Source organism: Puma concolor, chromosome B1 (genome assembly GCF_028749965.1).
Source record: "Puma concolor isolate L17-30 chromosome B1, mPumCon1.1.hap2, whole genome shotgun sequence".
NCBI lineage: Eukaryota > Metazoa > Chordata > Mammalia > Carnivora > Felidae > Puma > Puma concolor.
The window spans coordinates 52820481-52833425 of NC_141670.1; the positions used below are offsets into that span (position 1 = coordinate 52820481).

General features: G+C 39.2%; 1 protein-coding gene across 2 annotated transcripts in view; it reads left to right on the top strand.

Moving 5' to 3' along the window:
* Window positions 1-232: 232 nt before the first annotated feature.
* Window positions 233-12945, top strand: part of MTMR9 (myotubularin related protein 9) — a 60020-nt gene continuing 47307 nt past the window's right edge. For both annotated transcript variants that reach the window (XM_025921732.2, XM_086703819.1), the window contains exon 1: window positions 233-414. In XM_025921732.2, the coding sequence (XP_025777517.1) occupies window positions 233-414 (182 nt within the window). The remainder of the gene's footprint in view (window positions 415-12945) is intronic.

Below are 12945 nucleotides of genomic sequence, written 5' to 3' on the forward strand. Positions count from 1 at the left end.
AGAGACGCCCGGGCCTGGCCCAGCCCCAGCCCCTGTCTTCCCGCGGCCAGTGACGGTGGCCACAGGCCTCGCCGCGCCCACCCTAGCCTGGGGCGGGGCCCGGCCTCCCCGCCCCGTCCCCGCCCCTCCGGCCTGCCCCGAGCCAGGTCAGTCTGGTCCCCAGCCCTGCGGCGGTGTAGCCGCCTCGGACCTCCGGGACTCTGCAGTCCCGTGGCTCCGGCCGCGGGGCAACATGGAGTTTGCGGAGCTGATTAAGACCCCGCGGGTGGACAATGTGGTGCTGCACCGGCCTTTTTATCCCGCCGTCGAAGGGACCTTGTGTCTGACTGGTCACCACCTGATCCTGTCTTCTCGGCAGGACAACACCGAGGAGCTGTGGCTTCTCCATTCAAACATCGACGCCATCGACAAGCGGTGAGTGCCCATCCCACCCCCTTCCCGTAGGGAGCTTGGGGGTCCTTAGGTGGACGTTTGAGGCCACGCGATTCAGTGTTTTCCTTGCGCCCCATCGCCTAACCCGCCAGCAACATGAGCCCTCTCTGGCCTAGATTGAGGATAGGAATTTTAGAAAGCAGAAAACCATTCAAACGAGATGCCTGATTTCCGTTAAATCTGGGTGGAATTTCCAGGGTTGTCACATGGTTATCCTGATTATCATTTTTGGCACATAACATCATTTGGGTGGATTTTCAACCTTAAAAAAAATTTCTTCTTGCACCATCATATTCCTTGTATTATTGATTATTGATTGCCCGTCACAGTTCTTGAAGTGGTTGAGTGTGATTTAGGTAAAGTCTTTAGTTGCCACTTTTGAGGAAAACTCCAAGAACTTCGTGTGTAGTGTCTAAAGTTCACAAAACTTTTTTTTCCTTTCCCTCAAACATGTTTAGTTGATCATATTTCTCCTTATTTCTTACCTTCTGGGTCATCAATTGGAATACTTCCTACCATAGGAGATTTAATATCTTTTATTTATCCTTACTAGGGTCTGCTTTTGGAAGAAACAGAATTGGCTCTTAATCAAAAATATTAATTCATTAACCTCTTTTTTTTTTTCTTTTTGCACCCCAGACTCTGTCTTTCCAAGGTGGTGTCTCAGAGTCAAAAAGTTATACATCCATCTGCAGTCAAAATTCTTACTTCCCCAATGGCTCTGTGTACTTTAGTCAGGAGAAGGTGAATTGATCATCCACTTTACACTAAAGTGTAAATGAATGACAACAGCCTTTATTATTACCTCTCAGGAAAACTTGGATATTAAGAAGATTCCTAGAGGGGTTATGCCTTAAAAGAAAATAATTTCTAGTGGTAGAATTTGAATGGTATGGATGCATTGGTGACAGATTTATTTATTTTTTTTCAAGCAGAGGATTCTTGCTAGACTCCTCAGATCAACCTTCTCCTGTGTAAAAGTTTTCGATGGTCTCTTCCTGGCCTGCATAATAAAGCATAAACCTCTTAACTCTGTCATTTGTAGTGCTCCGTGTGTGGCCCTAACTTACTTTTCTCACTTTGGTTCTTGCCATTCCCTTTCACGAACCCTTTTTATTAGCCAGTCCTCACTCTTTATTTTTGCTCGCCGTGTCCTGCATTCTCTTGTGTATATCTTATCGATGCTCTTCCTTCTGCCTGGAATGCCGTGTTCCTCCCAAGTTTGTTAAAGATTTATTGAATGTCGTTAGGGTCTAGACATTTTGGGAGGCTTTAAGAACATCGAGATAAATAAAATATAGTTCTTGTCTTTCAGGACTTCATAGGCCATCATCCAACCTCTATTCGTCTATCAATATTTAGTTTAACCCTGTTAACTGCCACCTCTTTTTGTAGGTTCTTCCTACAAAGAAGGAATTTTCACAACTAGAAGTAATTCTCACCTTGAAATCCTTTAGCTCTTTAATTATACCTCTTTAATAAGTGTATGTTACCATTTGTATTTTGATAGTTACATAGATGTTAGCTCCTTGAAGTCAGTACTTAACATTTGGTTAATTTTTATCTCTTTCAAAACTCCTAATGTGGGCAGATAGGCATATAGGAAGTATAAGATGGATTGACCCCCAAATGGTCTGTGGCGCTATAGAATACAAATTACTTATTTATTTTTTAAATTTTTTAAAAATGTTTTTTATTTATTTTTGAAAGAGAATTAGACAGAATGTGAGTAGGCGAGGGGCAGAGAGAGAGGGAGACACAATATGAAGCAGCCTCTAGGCTCGGAACTGTCAGCACAGAGCCTGATGCGGGGCTTGAACCCACGAACCCACGATATCATGACCCAAGCCAAAGTCGGATGCTTAACTGACTGAGCCACCCAGGTGCCTCTGAAGCAGAGTTTCTCCTCACCACCAACTCCCTTTTCTTTTTTTCTTATTTCTTTTTCTATGGTTGCTTTTCACACTTTCATTTCATCATATTTACGTAGCATTTACTACATGCCAGGCCTGGTAAGGCTAACAAAGTATATAAGACATGACATTTTAACCTGTTAGGGCAGAAATGACAAATTGTGTATACATTTACCTTTTTCCCCAGGAAGCAGCATGATGTGATGGAAAGAACACGAGCTAGGTGGTCAGACCAGAGTTTGTTTAATTGTTGTGGTCAAGAAGTACTTCCATGTGTCTTCTATGTGCTGATCACTGTCTGGGCTCTGCAGGTACAGTGGTGACTAAGGTTGAAGAATTTGTGTACCAGCGGAGGAGATTCAAATAAATCGATGTCAGGTAATAAGTTCCGGGAAGGAAAATAAAGAAAGATGGGAGGGTAGAGAATGCCAGTGTATTTAGAAAGAATTTCAGAGAAGACAAGTGACATTTAAATGAATGACATCTGAATGAAGAGAGAAAGCTAGCAGTGTGAATATGGGAAGAAGGAGCATTCCAGCCAGAGGGATCAGGGAATGCAAAGATAGGAATATGCTGGGATTAGACAAGGAAAAACATAGAGACCAGTTGGCTGGAGGGCAGTGAGCAAGGATAGAGGCTAGAGGCATAGCAGAAAATGGTTGGAGGGATAAGCAGGGGCCAGATGGTGTAGGGCTTTATTTGCCGGTGTGATGGTTTTCACAGGAAGCCCCTGGAGAGTTGAAAGCAAGGAAGTAAGAGCAGACAGACTTTGTAGATGATTCCGGTCGCTGGCAGAAAATGGATTGCAGAGGGGGAAGAGTGGAAGCAGTGGGCCCAGTTAGGAGACTGTTGAATAGTTCAGGGAAAAGGCGGTGGTGACTTTAGAGTGGAAGCGGCGGCACCTGGGTGGCTCAGCAGGTTAAGGGTCGGACTTCTGCTCAGGGCATGATCGCACGGTTCGTGAGTTCGAGCCCCGCATCAGCTTCTGCACTGGTGATGCAGAGCCTGCTGGGAATTCTTCCTCTCCCTTTCTCTCTGCTCCTTTCTCCCTCTCTCTCTCTCTCTCAATAAATAAATAAATAAATAAACTTGAAAAAAAAAAGGAGTGGAAGCAGTAGTAGCGTGATCAGAAGCAGGCCAGTTTGGGGTGTGTTTTGAAGGCTGAGCTGCCATGCCTCGTGAGTGAGTTGTAAATGCGATGTGAGAGGAAGAGCAGTATTAAGGATGCCTCTTTTAGTGCTGCCTCCGGTGGGGTAGGTGTCCTTGGACAAGCCACTTAACCTCTCTGAACATCACTTCTGTCACACAGAGGAAGACAGCCCTTCTCGTATCTAGTAGTAACTTCTATTTGGGTAACACGTCACAGGCTCATGTAGTGCTGTCGTGCACGTTGCATACATAATTTGATGTGGTCCTTTCAGCACACAAGGTGTTACACAGGTTTTACAATTATACCTTTTTCTTTTCATGGACCTCACATGTAGAGAGTTGAGTTAATCCTACTCAGTTGATGACTCATCATTTTCAGGATGGATTCATTAGAAGGTTTTCTTGTTTGTTTTGTTTTTTTTTTTTTAATTCGATTCGTCTTCAAGCCCTAATTTTCATGCCTGTTTTCTCCCTCATCCTCAGTCCCTGTAGGCAAGTTATGCTGAGTGTTGCTATTTGTCCTTGGATATATGTATATTCCTATAAAATGTATAGCACCATCATGTGTGAGTTTAATTTCCCTCAGTATGAGTATGTTGCAGATCTTGTTCTATTTCTCAACATTAACTCAGTACTCTTGTTCAGGATCTCTTCCTATTGCTGTGTGTACATCCATTTCACTGCTTCTGATGGCAGAATAGAATCCCAAATTATCTACCACATTCTGCTTTTCTGACCCTCCAGAGAACCTCCAACTTCCTGATGTCACGACATATTCTGCCCCTCCCCTGCTTCATGTGTAAATTCTCTCTCTCCCTCTTTTAAAAAAAATTTTTTTTTTAATGTTTATTTATTATTGAAAGTCAGAGAGAGTCAGAGCGTGAGCAGGGGAGGGGCAGAGAGAGAGGGAGACACAGAATCCAAAGCAGGCTCCAGGCTCCGAGCTGTCAGCACAGAGCCGACGTGGGGCTCGAACTCACAAACCTCGAGATCATTACCTGAGCCGAAGTCGGATGCTTAACCGACTGAGCCACCCAGGCGCCCCTCTCTCCCTCTTAAAAAAAAAAAAAAATGCTTAAAAGTTGGGTTTGTTGTCTTTCTAGCATTGATTTGCACCGGTTCTGTGTATACTCTTGAGGTATTATTCTTTACTTGGACATGGCAAATGTCTTCTAGTCTCTCCCCCATTTGTTGACTTTTCTGTGGTGTTCTTTGTTGAACAAAAGGCCTTAATTTTAATTCAGAATTCATCAATTTTTACTTTATTGTTTGTGCTTTTTAAGTCATACTGAAGAAGATCACTAGGATATTCTCTACATTTTCTTCCATATTAGCTTTATCCTTTTACCCTTCACTTTTAGTACTTTAATTCATTTGGATTCTACCTTCATTTCAAGTGTTTTTCCCCATGTAGCAACCCATTCTTGACTGATGCATCATAACATATATCAAGTGGTTTCATATATGTATAGCTTTCTCTGTGTCCCATAAGTTTTGTAATGTTATGTGTTTGTTTCCATTTGTTTCTATTTTTTCTAATTTACTGTGTGATTTTTTTTTTCTTTGATCTCTTGGTTGTTTATGTGTTTAAAAAATTTTTTTTAATGTTTATTTTTGAGAGAGAAAGACAGTGTGAGCAGGGGAGGAGCAGAGAGAGAGGGAGACACAGAATTGGAAGCAGGCTCCGGGCTCTGAGCTGTCAGCACAGAGCCCGATGTGGGGCTCGAACCCACAAACTGTGAGATCATGATGTGAGCCGAAGTCGGACGCTCAACCGACTGAGCCACCCAGGTGCCCATGGCTTGGTTGTTTATAAGTGTAGTGTTTAATTTCCATAATTTTGCGAATTTTCCGGTTTTCCTTTTGTTCTGGATTTCTAATTTCATCCCATTGTATTCAGAGAAGATACTTTGTAAGATATCTATCTTTTTAAATTTATTGAGGCCTTGATTTGTAGCCTAACATATGTGAGTCCTGGAAAATGTCCCATGTGTATTCTGTTGTTGTGTAGCATGTACATGTCTGATGTATCTAGGTGGTTTATTGTGTTAAGTGTCTATTTCCTTATTTATCTTTAGTCTGGTTGTTCTAGCCACTATCATGAATGGGGTATTAAAGTCTCCAACTATTTTTTCCTTCAATTTCTGTCAGTTTTTGCTTCATATATTTTGGTTGCCTGTAATTAAGTGTGTAATATTTATAATTGTTATATCTTCTTGCTGTGATGAATCTTTTTTCGTATATAAAGCCCTTCCTTGTCTCTTGTAACCACTTCTGATTTAAAGTCCATTTTGTTTGAGATTAGTATAACTGTACCTATTGTCTTTTGGTTACTATTTGTGTGGAATATCTGTTTTCTGTCTTTTCACTTGTAACCCCTTTGTGTCTTTGAATCTTGAGTCTCTTGTAAGACAGCATATTGTTGGATCATACATTTTTTTACATATGTATTTATTTTGAGAGCAGGGAGACAGAGAGAGAGCAAGAGAGAGAGAGCAGGGGAAGAGCAGAGAGAGAGAATCCTAAGCAGGTTCCATGCTGTCAGTGCAAAGCCTGACACAGGGCTCCATCCCACGACTGCGAGATCATGACCTGAGCTGAAATCAAGAGTTAGGTACTTAACCGACTGAGCCACCCAGGTGTCCCTAAACACATTTTTAAAAAAAGTTTTTTATTTTATTTTGATAAGAGAGAGTGTGTGAGTGGGGGAGAGGGGCGGAGGGAGAGGATCCGAGGCAGGCTTCACACTCAGCACGGAACCCAATGCAGGGCTCAATCCCACCTGAGCCAAAACCAAGAGTAGGATGCTTAACCGACTGAGCCACCCAGGCACCCCCAGGTCATGTTTTTATTCATTCTTCCAGTCTCTGTCTTTTGATTGAACAGTTTGTTTAATGCATTTACATTTAAAGTAATTTTTGATAAGGAGGGACTTCTGTTACTGTGCTGTTTGTTTTCTTTTTTTTTTTAATTTTTTTTTTAACGTTTATTTATTTTTGAGACAGAGAGAGACAGAGCATGAACGGGGGAGGGTCAGAGAGAGAGGGAGACACAGAATCTGAAACAGGCCCCAGGCTCTGAGCGGTCAGCACAGAGCCCGATGCGGGGCTCGAACTCACAGACTGCGAGATCATGACCTGAGCCGAAGTCGGACACTCAACCAACTGAGCCACCCAGGCACCCCTGTGCTGTTTGTTTTCTATATGCCTTATAGCTTTTTAGTCCCTTAATTACTGTTCTATTTTGTATGTAGTTGATTTTTTGTAGTGAAATATTTAAATTTCTTTCTTGTCTACTTTTAAAATTTTTTTTTTTTTTTCAACGTTTATTTATTTTTGGGACAGAGAGAGACAGAGCATGAACGGGGGAGGGGCAGAGAGAGAGGGAGACACAGAATCGGAAACAGGCTCCAGGCTCTGAGCCATCAGCCCAGAGCCTGACGCGGGGCTCGAACTCACGGACCGCGAGATCGTGACCTGGCTGAAGTCGGACGCTTAACCAACTGCGCCACCCAGGCGCCCCACTTTCTTGTCTACTTTTATGTATATTCTGTAGCTATTTTCTTTGAGATGATCATATGCATTACATTTAACATCCTGAAGTTATAACACTCTAGTTTGAATTTATACCAGCTTAACTTCAATAGCATACAAAAAATCTACTTCTTTATAGGTCTGTCCCTACTTTTTTTTTCATTGTTAATGTCACAAAATTACATCTTTATACATTGTATGCCCCCAAACATAAACTCATAATTATTGAAAATGCATTACTCTCTTAAATTATGTAGTAAACAAAATTTGGGGTTATAAACCAAAGTTACAGTAATACAGTAATATTAACTTTTATACTAATAATTTTTTCTTTGAATGTACTAATCTGTTAAATCATGTAGAAAACAGAAAGTGCAATTACACACTATTATTACATATTAGCTTTTATAATTACCTATGTGTTTACCTTTATTGAGATCTTTATTTTTTCATATAACTTCAAATTACTGCCTAGTGTCCTTTCATTTAATCTTGTAGGACTCCCTTGAGCATTTCTTTTTTTTTTAAGTTTATTTTGAGAGAGAAAGCATGAGGTGGGGAGGGGCAAAGAGGGAGAGAGAGAGAATCCCAAGCAGGCCCTGCACTGTCAGTGTAGAGCCTGATGCAGGGCTTACACTCAGGAACCATGAGATGACCTGAGCCGAAGTCAGATGCTTAACTTACTGAGCCACTGAGGTACCCCACCCTTGAGCATTTCTTGTAAGGTAGCTCTAGTGGTCATAAATGCCTAAACTTTTGTTTATCTGGGATTATCTTAATTTCTCCCTCACTTTGGAAGGACACTTTTGCTGGATATAAGATTCTTAGTTGACAATTTTTTCTTTTAGCACTTTGAATATATTAGCTCACTGTCTTCTGGCTTCCAAAGTTTATGATGAGGAGTCTGTTTATTATCTTATTGTGGCTCCCTTGTATGTAACAATTTACTTCCCTCTTGCTGCTTTCAAAATTTTCTCTTTGTCTTTTGAAAGTTTGATTAAAATGTGTTTTGATGTGGTTCTCTGAGTTTATCTTATCTGGATTTTGTTGAACTTCTTGGATGTTTATATTCATGTCTTTCATCAAATTGGGGAATTTTTCAGCTATTATTTCTTCAAATATTCTCTCTCTCCCTTTCTCTTCTCTTTCTGGGACTCCCACAATGTGTATGTTGGTTCTCTTGTTGGTATCCCACAGGTCCCTTAGGCTCTGTTCTCTTTTTTTCAATCTTTTCTCTCTGTTCCTCAGACTCAATAATTTTCATTTTCTTATCTTCAGGTTCATTGATTTTTCTTCTGCCTGTTCGCATCTGCCTTTGAATCCCTCTCGTGAATTTTTCATTTCAGTTATCACACTTTTCAGCCCCAGCATTTCTTTTTGGTTTCCTTTTAGGTTTTCTCTCTCTTCATTGATATTTCCATTTTGTTCACACATCACATTCTTGACTTTCTCTACATCTTCCTTTAGTTCTTTGAGCATCTTTAAGACAATTGTTTTAAAATCATTGTCTAGTGTCTAGTGACATTGTTTTAAAATCATTGTCTAGTGTCTAGTCACATTGTCTAGTGACCATCAGGTCTTTTTCAGGGAAAGTTTCTGTTGATGTATTTTTTCCTTTGACTGTCCCATACTTTCCTGTTTATTTGTATGCTTTGTGATTTTTTTTTTTTTTTTTTTTTTTTTGGTTGAACATTGAACATTTGATCTAATAATGTGGTGATTTTGGAAATCATGTTTTTCTCCTACCCCAAGGTTTGCTCTTTTTTTGTTGTTGTTTTGTTGTTGTTATTTACTTATTGTTGTTGATGTTGTTATTTATTGTTGTAAGCTTTCTCTATGCCAAGGATCAGCCTAGAGTATAAATTTAAGGTCGTCTTAGGGTTTTTTCTGAGCCTTTCCCTGGGCATTTCCAATCCTAATTTTCCTGATTTATGTAATTGTCTTTGAATGTCTTAGTCTTTAATGTCTGTCTCCTGAAAGGAGAAGAGTGAAAAATGAAATGCAGGCAGGGAGGGGAAAGGGGACTGTTGTTTAAAACTCTGGAAGTCACTTGTTGGGGAGAGGCTTACAACAATGGGGAAAGATGCAATAACCAGATGTCCACTGGCCTCTGCTCTTCTGTGATCAGAAGCAGCAATCAGCTATTAGCACACAAATCCTGATATTTGTAGGACAGGATCTCTTTTCTCTGATGTTTGGAGGACAGGGTCTTTTTTGCCCAACCTAGCTTCCTCAAGCTGTTTGTAAGTTGCTCCAGGAACGTGTGCACAGCTGCCCACCTCATGGGTAGGATGCATAGCTGCTATTTTGCTAAGAGCTGAATGTATCCAAAACTTACCATCCAGGTCTCTGGAACTCTGGAAGTTGCAAGCCTTAATAGACTCTAGAGTTATAAAACAGTCACATCAAACAGATCATGCCAATGAAATTGCTGTCTAGGTTGGGAGACAGATTCCTGGTGCTTTCTATTCCACCATCTTCCCAGAATCTTTCCCTTTACTGAGTTTTGAGTGTTTTTAAAAATATATAGTTTAGATACAAGTCTTTTATTATATAAGATCTGCAAATATTTTCTGTCTGTGGCTTGGCTTTTCATTCTCTTTAACAGTGTCTTTCAAAGAGAAAATGACTTAAATTTTGAAGAAGCCCAATTTACCAGTTCTTTTATAGATTGGGGTTGTGGTGTCTTATCTTAGAAATCATTGCCTAACCCAAGGTCACAAAGATTTTTTCTCTTTATCTTCTAGCACTTTTATAGTTTTAGGTTTTATCTTTATGTATAGGATACATTTTGAGTTTTTATATATGGTTTATCGTATACATATATATGTGTGTATGTGTATATATTGCATATGGATATCTGATTGTTTTGCCCTTCTTTCAATGCATTGTCTTTGCATCTTTGTCCATATATAAATAGAACTGTTTCTAGACTCTTTTTTTCTGGTTCATTGATCTGTTTATCTTGATGCTGTTACCACACTACCATACTGTCTTAATTACAGTAGCTTTATATTAAGTTGAAATTATGTAGTATTACATAATTGTTCTAATTAAAAGTTCTGTCTATTTCAGGTCATTTGCATTTCCATATGAATTTTAGAATCAGCTTGTCAATTTCTTTAAAAAAAGCCTCTGATTTTGATGAGAATTGTGTTCAATCTGTTGATAAATGAATTTGGTAAGAGTTAACATCTGATATCTTAATATTGAGTGTTCTGCCCCATGAACAAAGTGAATCTCTCCATTTATTTTATTTTGGTCTTCTTAAATTTCTTTCAGTGATGTGTTGTAATTTTCACTTACAGGTCTTAGGCATCTTTTGACAGATTTTCCTCTATTCCACATTTTTAGATGCTCTTTCAGATGGTATTTTAAAAATTTCAATTTCTAATTGCTCATATGTATTAATTATGTTTTTTACTTTCTGTATTTTATAATACATTGATGTCTTAAGCCCCTTGCAGACCTGGAGCGGGACTGCTTCCACTCAGGGTTAGCTATTTCCTAGAGATAGCAAGAAAATTGCCTGCAAGCACATCTTTGATATGCAGACCAACCAATCTCAAGTCCATACCCGCATCTGCTTCCTCTTATCAGGCTTCTGCAGTCAGGACCACTAAAATTCTCCTGTCCTAAATTCTTCCAGGGCCAGGTACCAGACAACCAGGGATCACTGGTATAACCCAGAGCCTGACAGAATTATTCAAACTCTAATCCTAAACTTGCTCAGCTCACCTACCCTGCCTTTCCCATTCTTTTCTGTGAAACATCACAGAAGTTCTGGCCCATCCTTTCCTCTCGCTCTGTCTGCCTCCTGACTGACCCAGATGCTTCCCCATGTGGCTCTGAGTGACATAGTTTGCCTCTCCTGTTGGGAAATGTGAGTAACAAAATAACTTTTCAGTAACAGTTATCTCCTGATCTATCAGCCTCACCATCCTGAATAAAAACCAAATCCTGGGCGTTTTAAACAATTGTTGCGATAGTGTATAGAAATACTATTGATTTTTGTGTATTGAATTTGTATCTGGCAGCCTTACTAAACTCATCTTTTAATTCTAATAGCTTTTATGTATTTTTCATTGGCTTTTCTAAATAGGCAATCATGTCATCCGCAACTAAAGACCATTTTATTTCTTTGTTTTCAATCTGGATGCCATTTATTCATTCTGGTTTTGTTTTTTTGTGTTTTTTTTTTGTTGTTGTTGTTGTTTTCTTTTGTTTTGGCCTTATTGCACTGGCTATTAACTGTCAATACAATGTTGAATAGAAGTGGTGAGAGTGAACATCTCTGTTATTTCTGATATTAGTGAAAAAGTATTTAGTTTTCACTGTTAAGTCTGTAATTAGTAGTAGGGTTGTTTTGTTTTTGTTTTGTTTTGTTTTGGTAAATGCTGTTGAAGATGTTTCCTTTTGTTCCTAGTTTGCTGAGAGTTGAGGTTTTTTGTTTTTGTTTTTTAAAATCAGGAATAGATGTTGACTTTTGTCAAATGCTTTTTCTATATCTATTGAGATGATCATGTGGTGTTTTTCTTTTTTAATTTGGCAATATGATAAATTGCTTTGATTTTCAAATGATAAACCCCAATTGTTTATGATGTATTATCCTTTTCATGTATTGTTGGATTTAATTTGCTAATATTTTGTTTAGAAATTTTGCATCTGAGTTCATGAAATATATTGGTCTGTAGTTTTCTTGTAATGTGTTTTTTTTTAAAATATATATATTAGATGGGGCGCCTGGGTGGCGCAGTCGGTTAAGTGTCCGACTTCAGCCAGGTCACGATCTCGCAGTCCGTGAGTTCGAGCCCCGCGTCAGGCTCTGGGCTGATGGCTCGGAGCCTGGAGCCTGTTTCCGATGCTGTGTCTCCCTCTCTCTCTGCCCCTCCCCCATTCATGCTCTGTTTCTCTCTGTCCCAAAAATAAATAAAAAACGTTGAAAAAAAAATTTAAAAAAAAAGTAAATAAAATATATATATTAGGGTTATGCTGGCCCCATGGAATGAATTGATAAATAATTGCCTTTTCTTCAACTTTCTGGAAGAGTTTGTCTTGAATAGTATTTTTTCCTTAAACGTTTTGTAGAATTCATCAGTGAAGCCACCTAGACCTGAAGGTTATTTTGTTTTTGTTTTTTGTTTGTTTGTTTTGGTGGTAGTAGGGAGGAGATTTTAATGAACATTTCAGTTTATTTAATAGCTATAAAACTAATTAGGTTCTCCTTGAGTTTGTGTCTTCTAGGAATTTGTCCATATCATTTCCCTTGTTGAATTTATTGGCATAAAGTTGTTACTAGTATTTCCTTTAATGTTTTTAATGCCTGTAGAATCTGTAGAGATTCTCGTTTCTCTCCTTACTGGTATTGGTAAATTGAGACAGATTTTCTTTTTTCCTGATCACTTTGGCAAGTGGTTTATTGCTTTTATTGTTTTCAAACAATCATTTTTGCTTTTCTTGTTCCCTATAATTTTCTTTTTTCTCTTTCATTGATTTTGGCTCTGATCTTTAGTCTTCTGCTTTGGATTTAATTTGCCCTTCTTTTCCTAGTATCCTGGAATCTGAAGTCACTATTATGAAACTTTCTTTTTTAATATAGATGCTCTCCTCAGACTATCAGCCCCACCCAGGTTCCCTCTCCTGTGGCCTGGAACTCAAAACAGTAAACTGGGGTATTTGTAGGACTCATCTTGTTTCCCATCTCCCAGAGATCTCTGTTCTTTGTTGCTTGATGTCCAGTGTCTTGAAAACTGTTCTTATATTTTGTCCAGTTATTTTGGTTGTTTCAGGTGGGAAGGTAAGTCTGGTCCCTGTTACTCTACCTTTGCCAGAAGTAGAAGTGCCAAGAATGTGAGTTTTCAAAATAAATTTTATAAGCGGCATTCTAGTGTGTTGATAGGTTGTAGATGTCTGGTGGA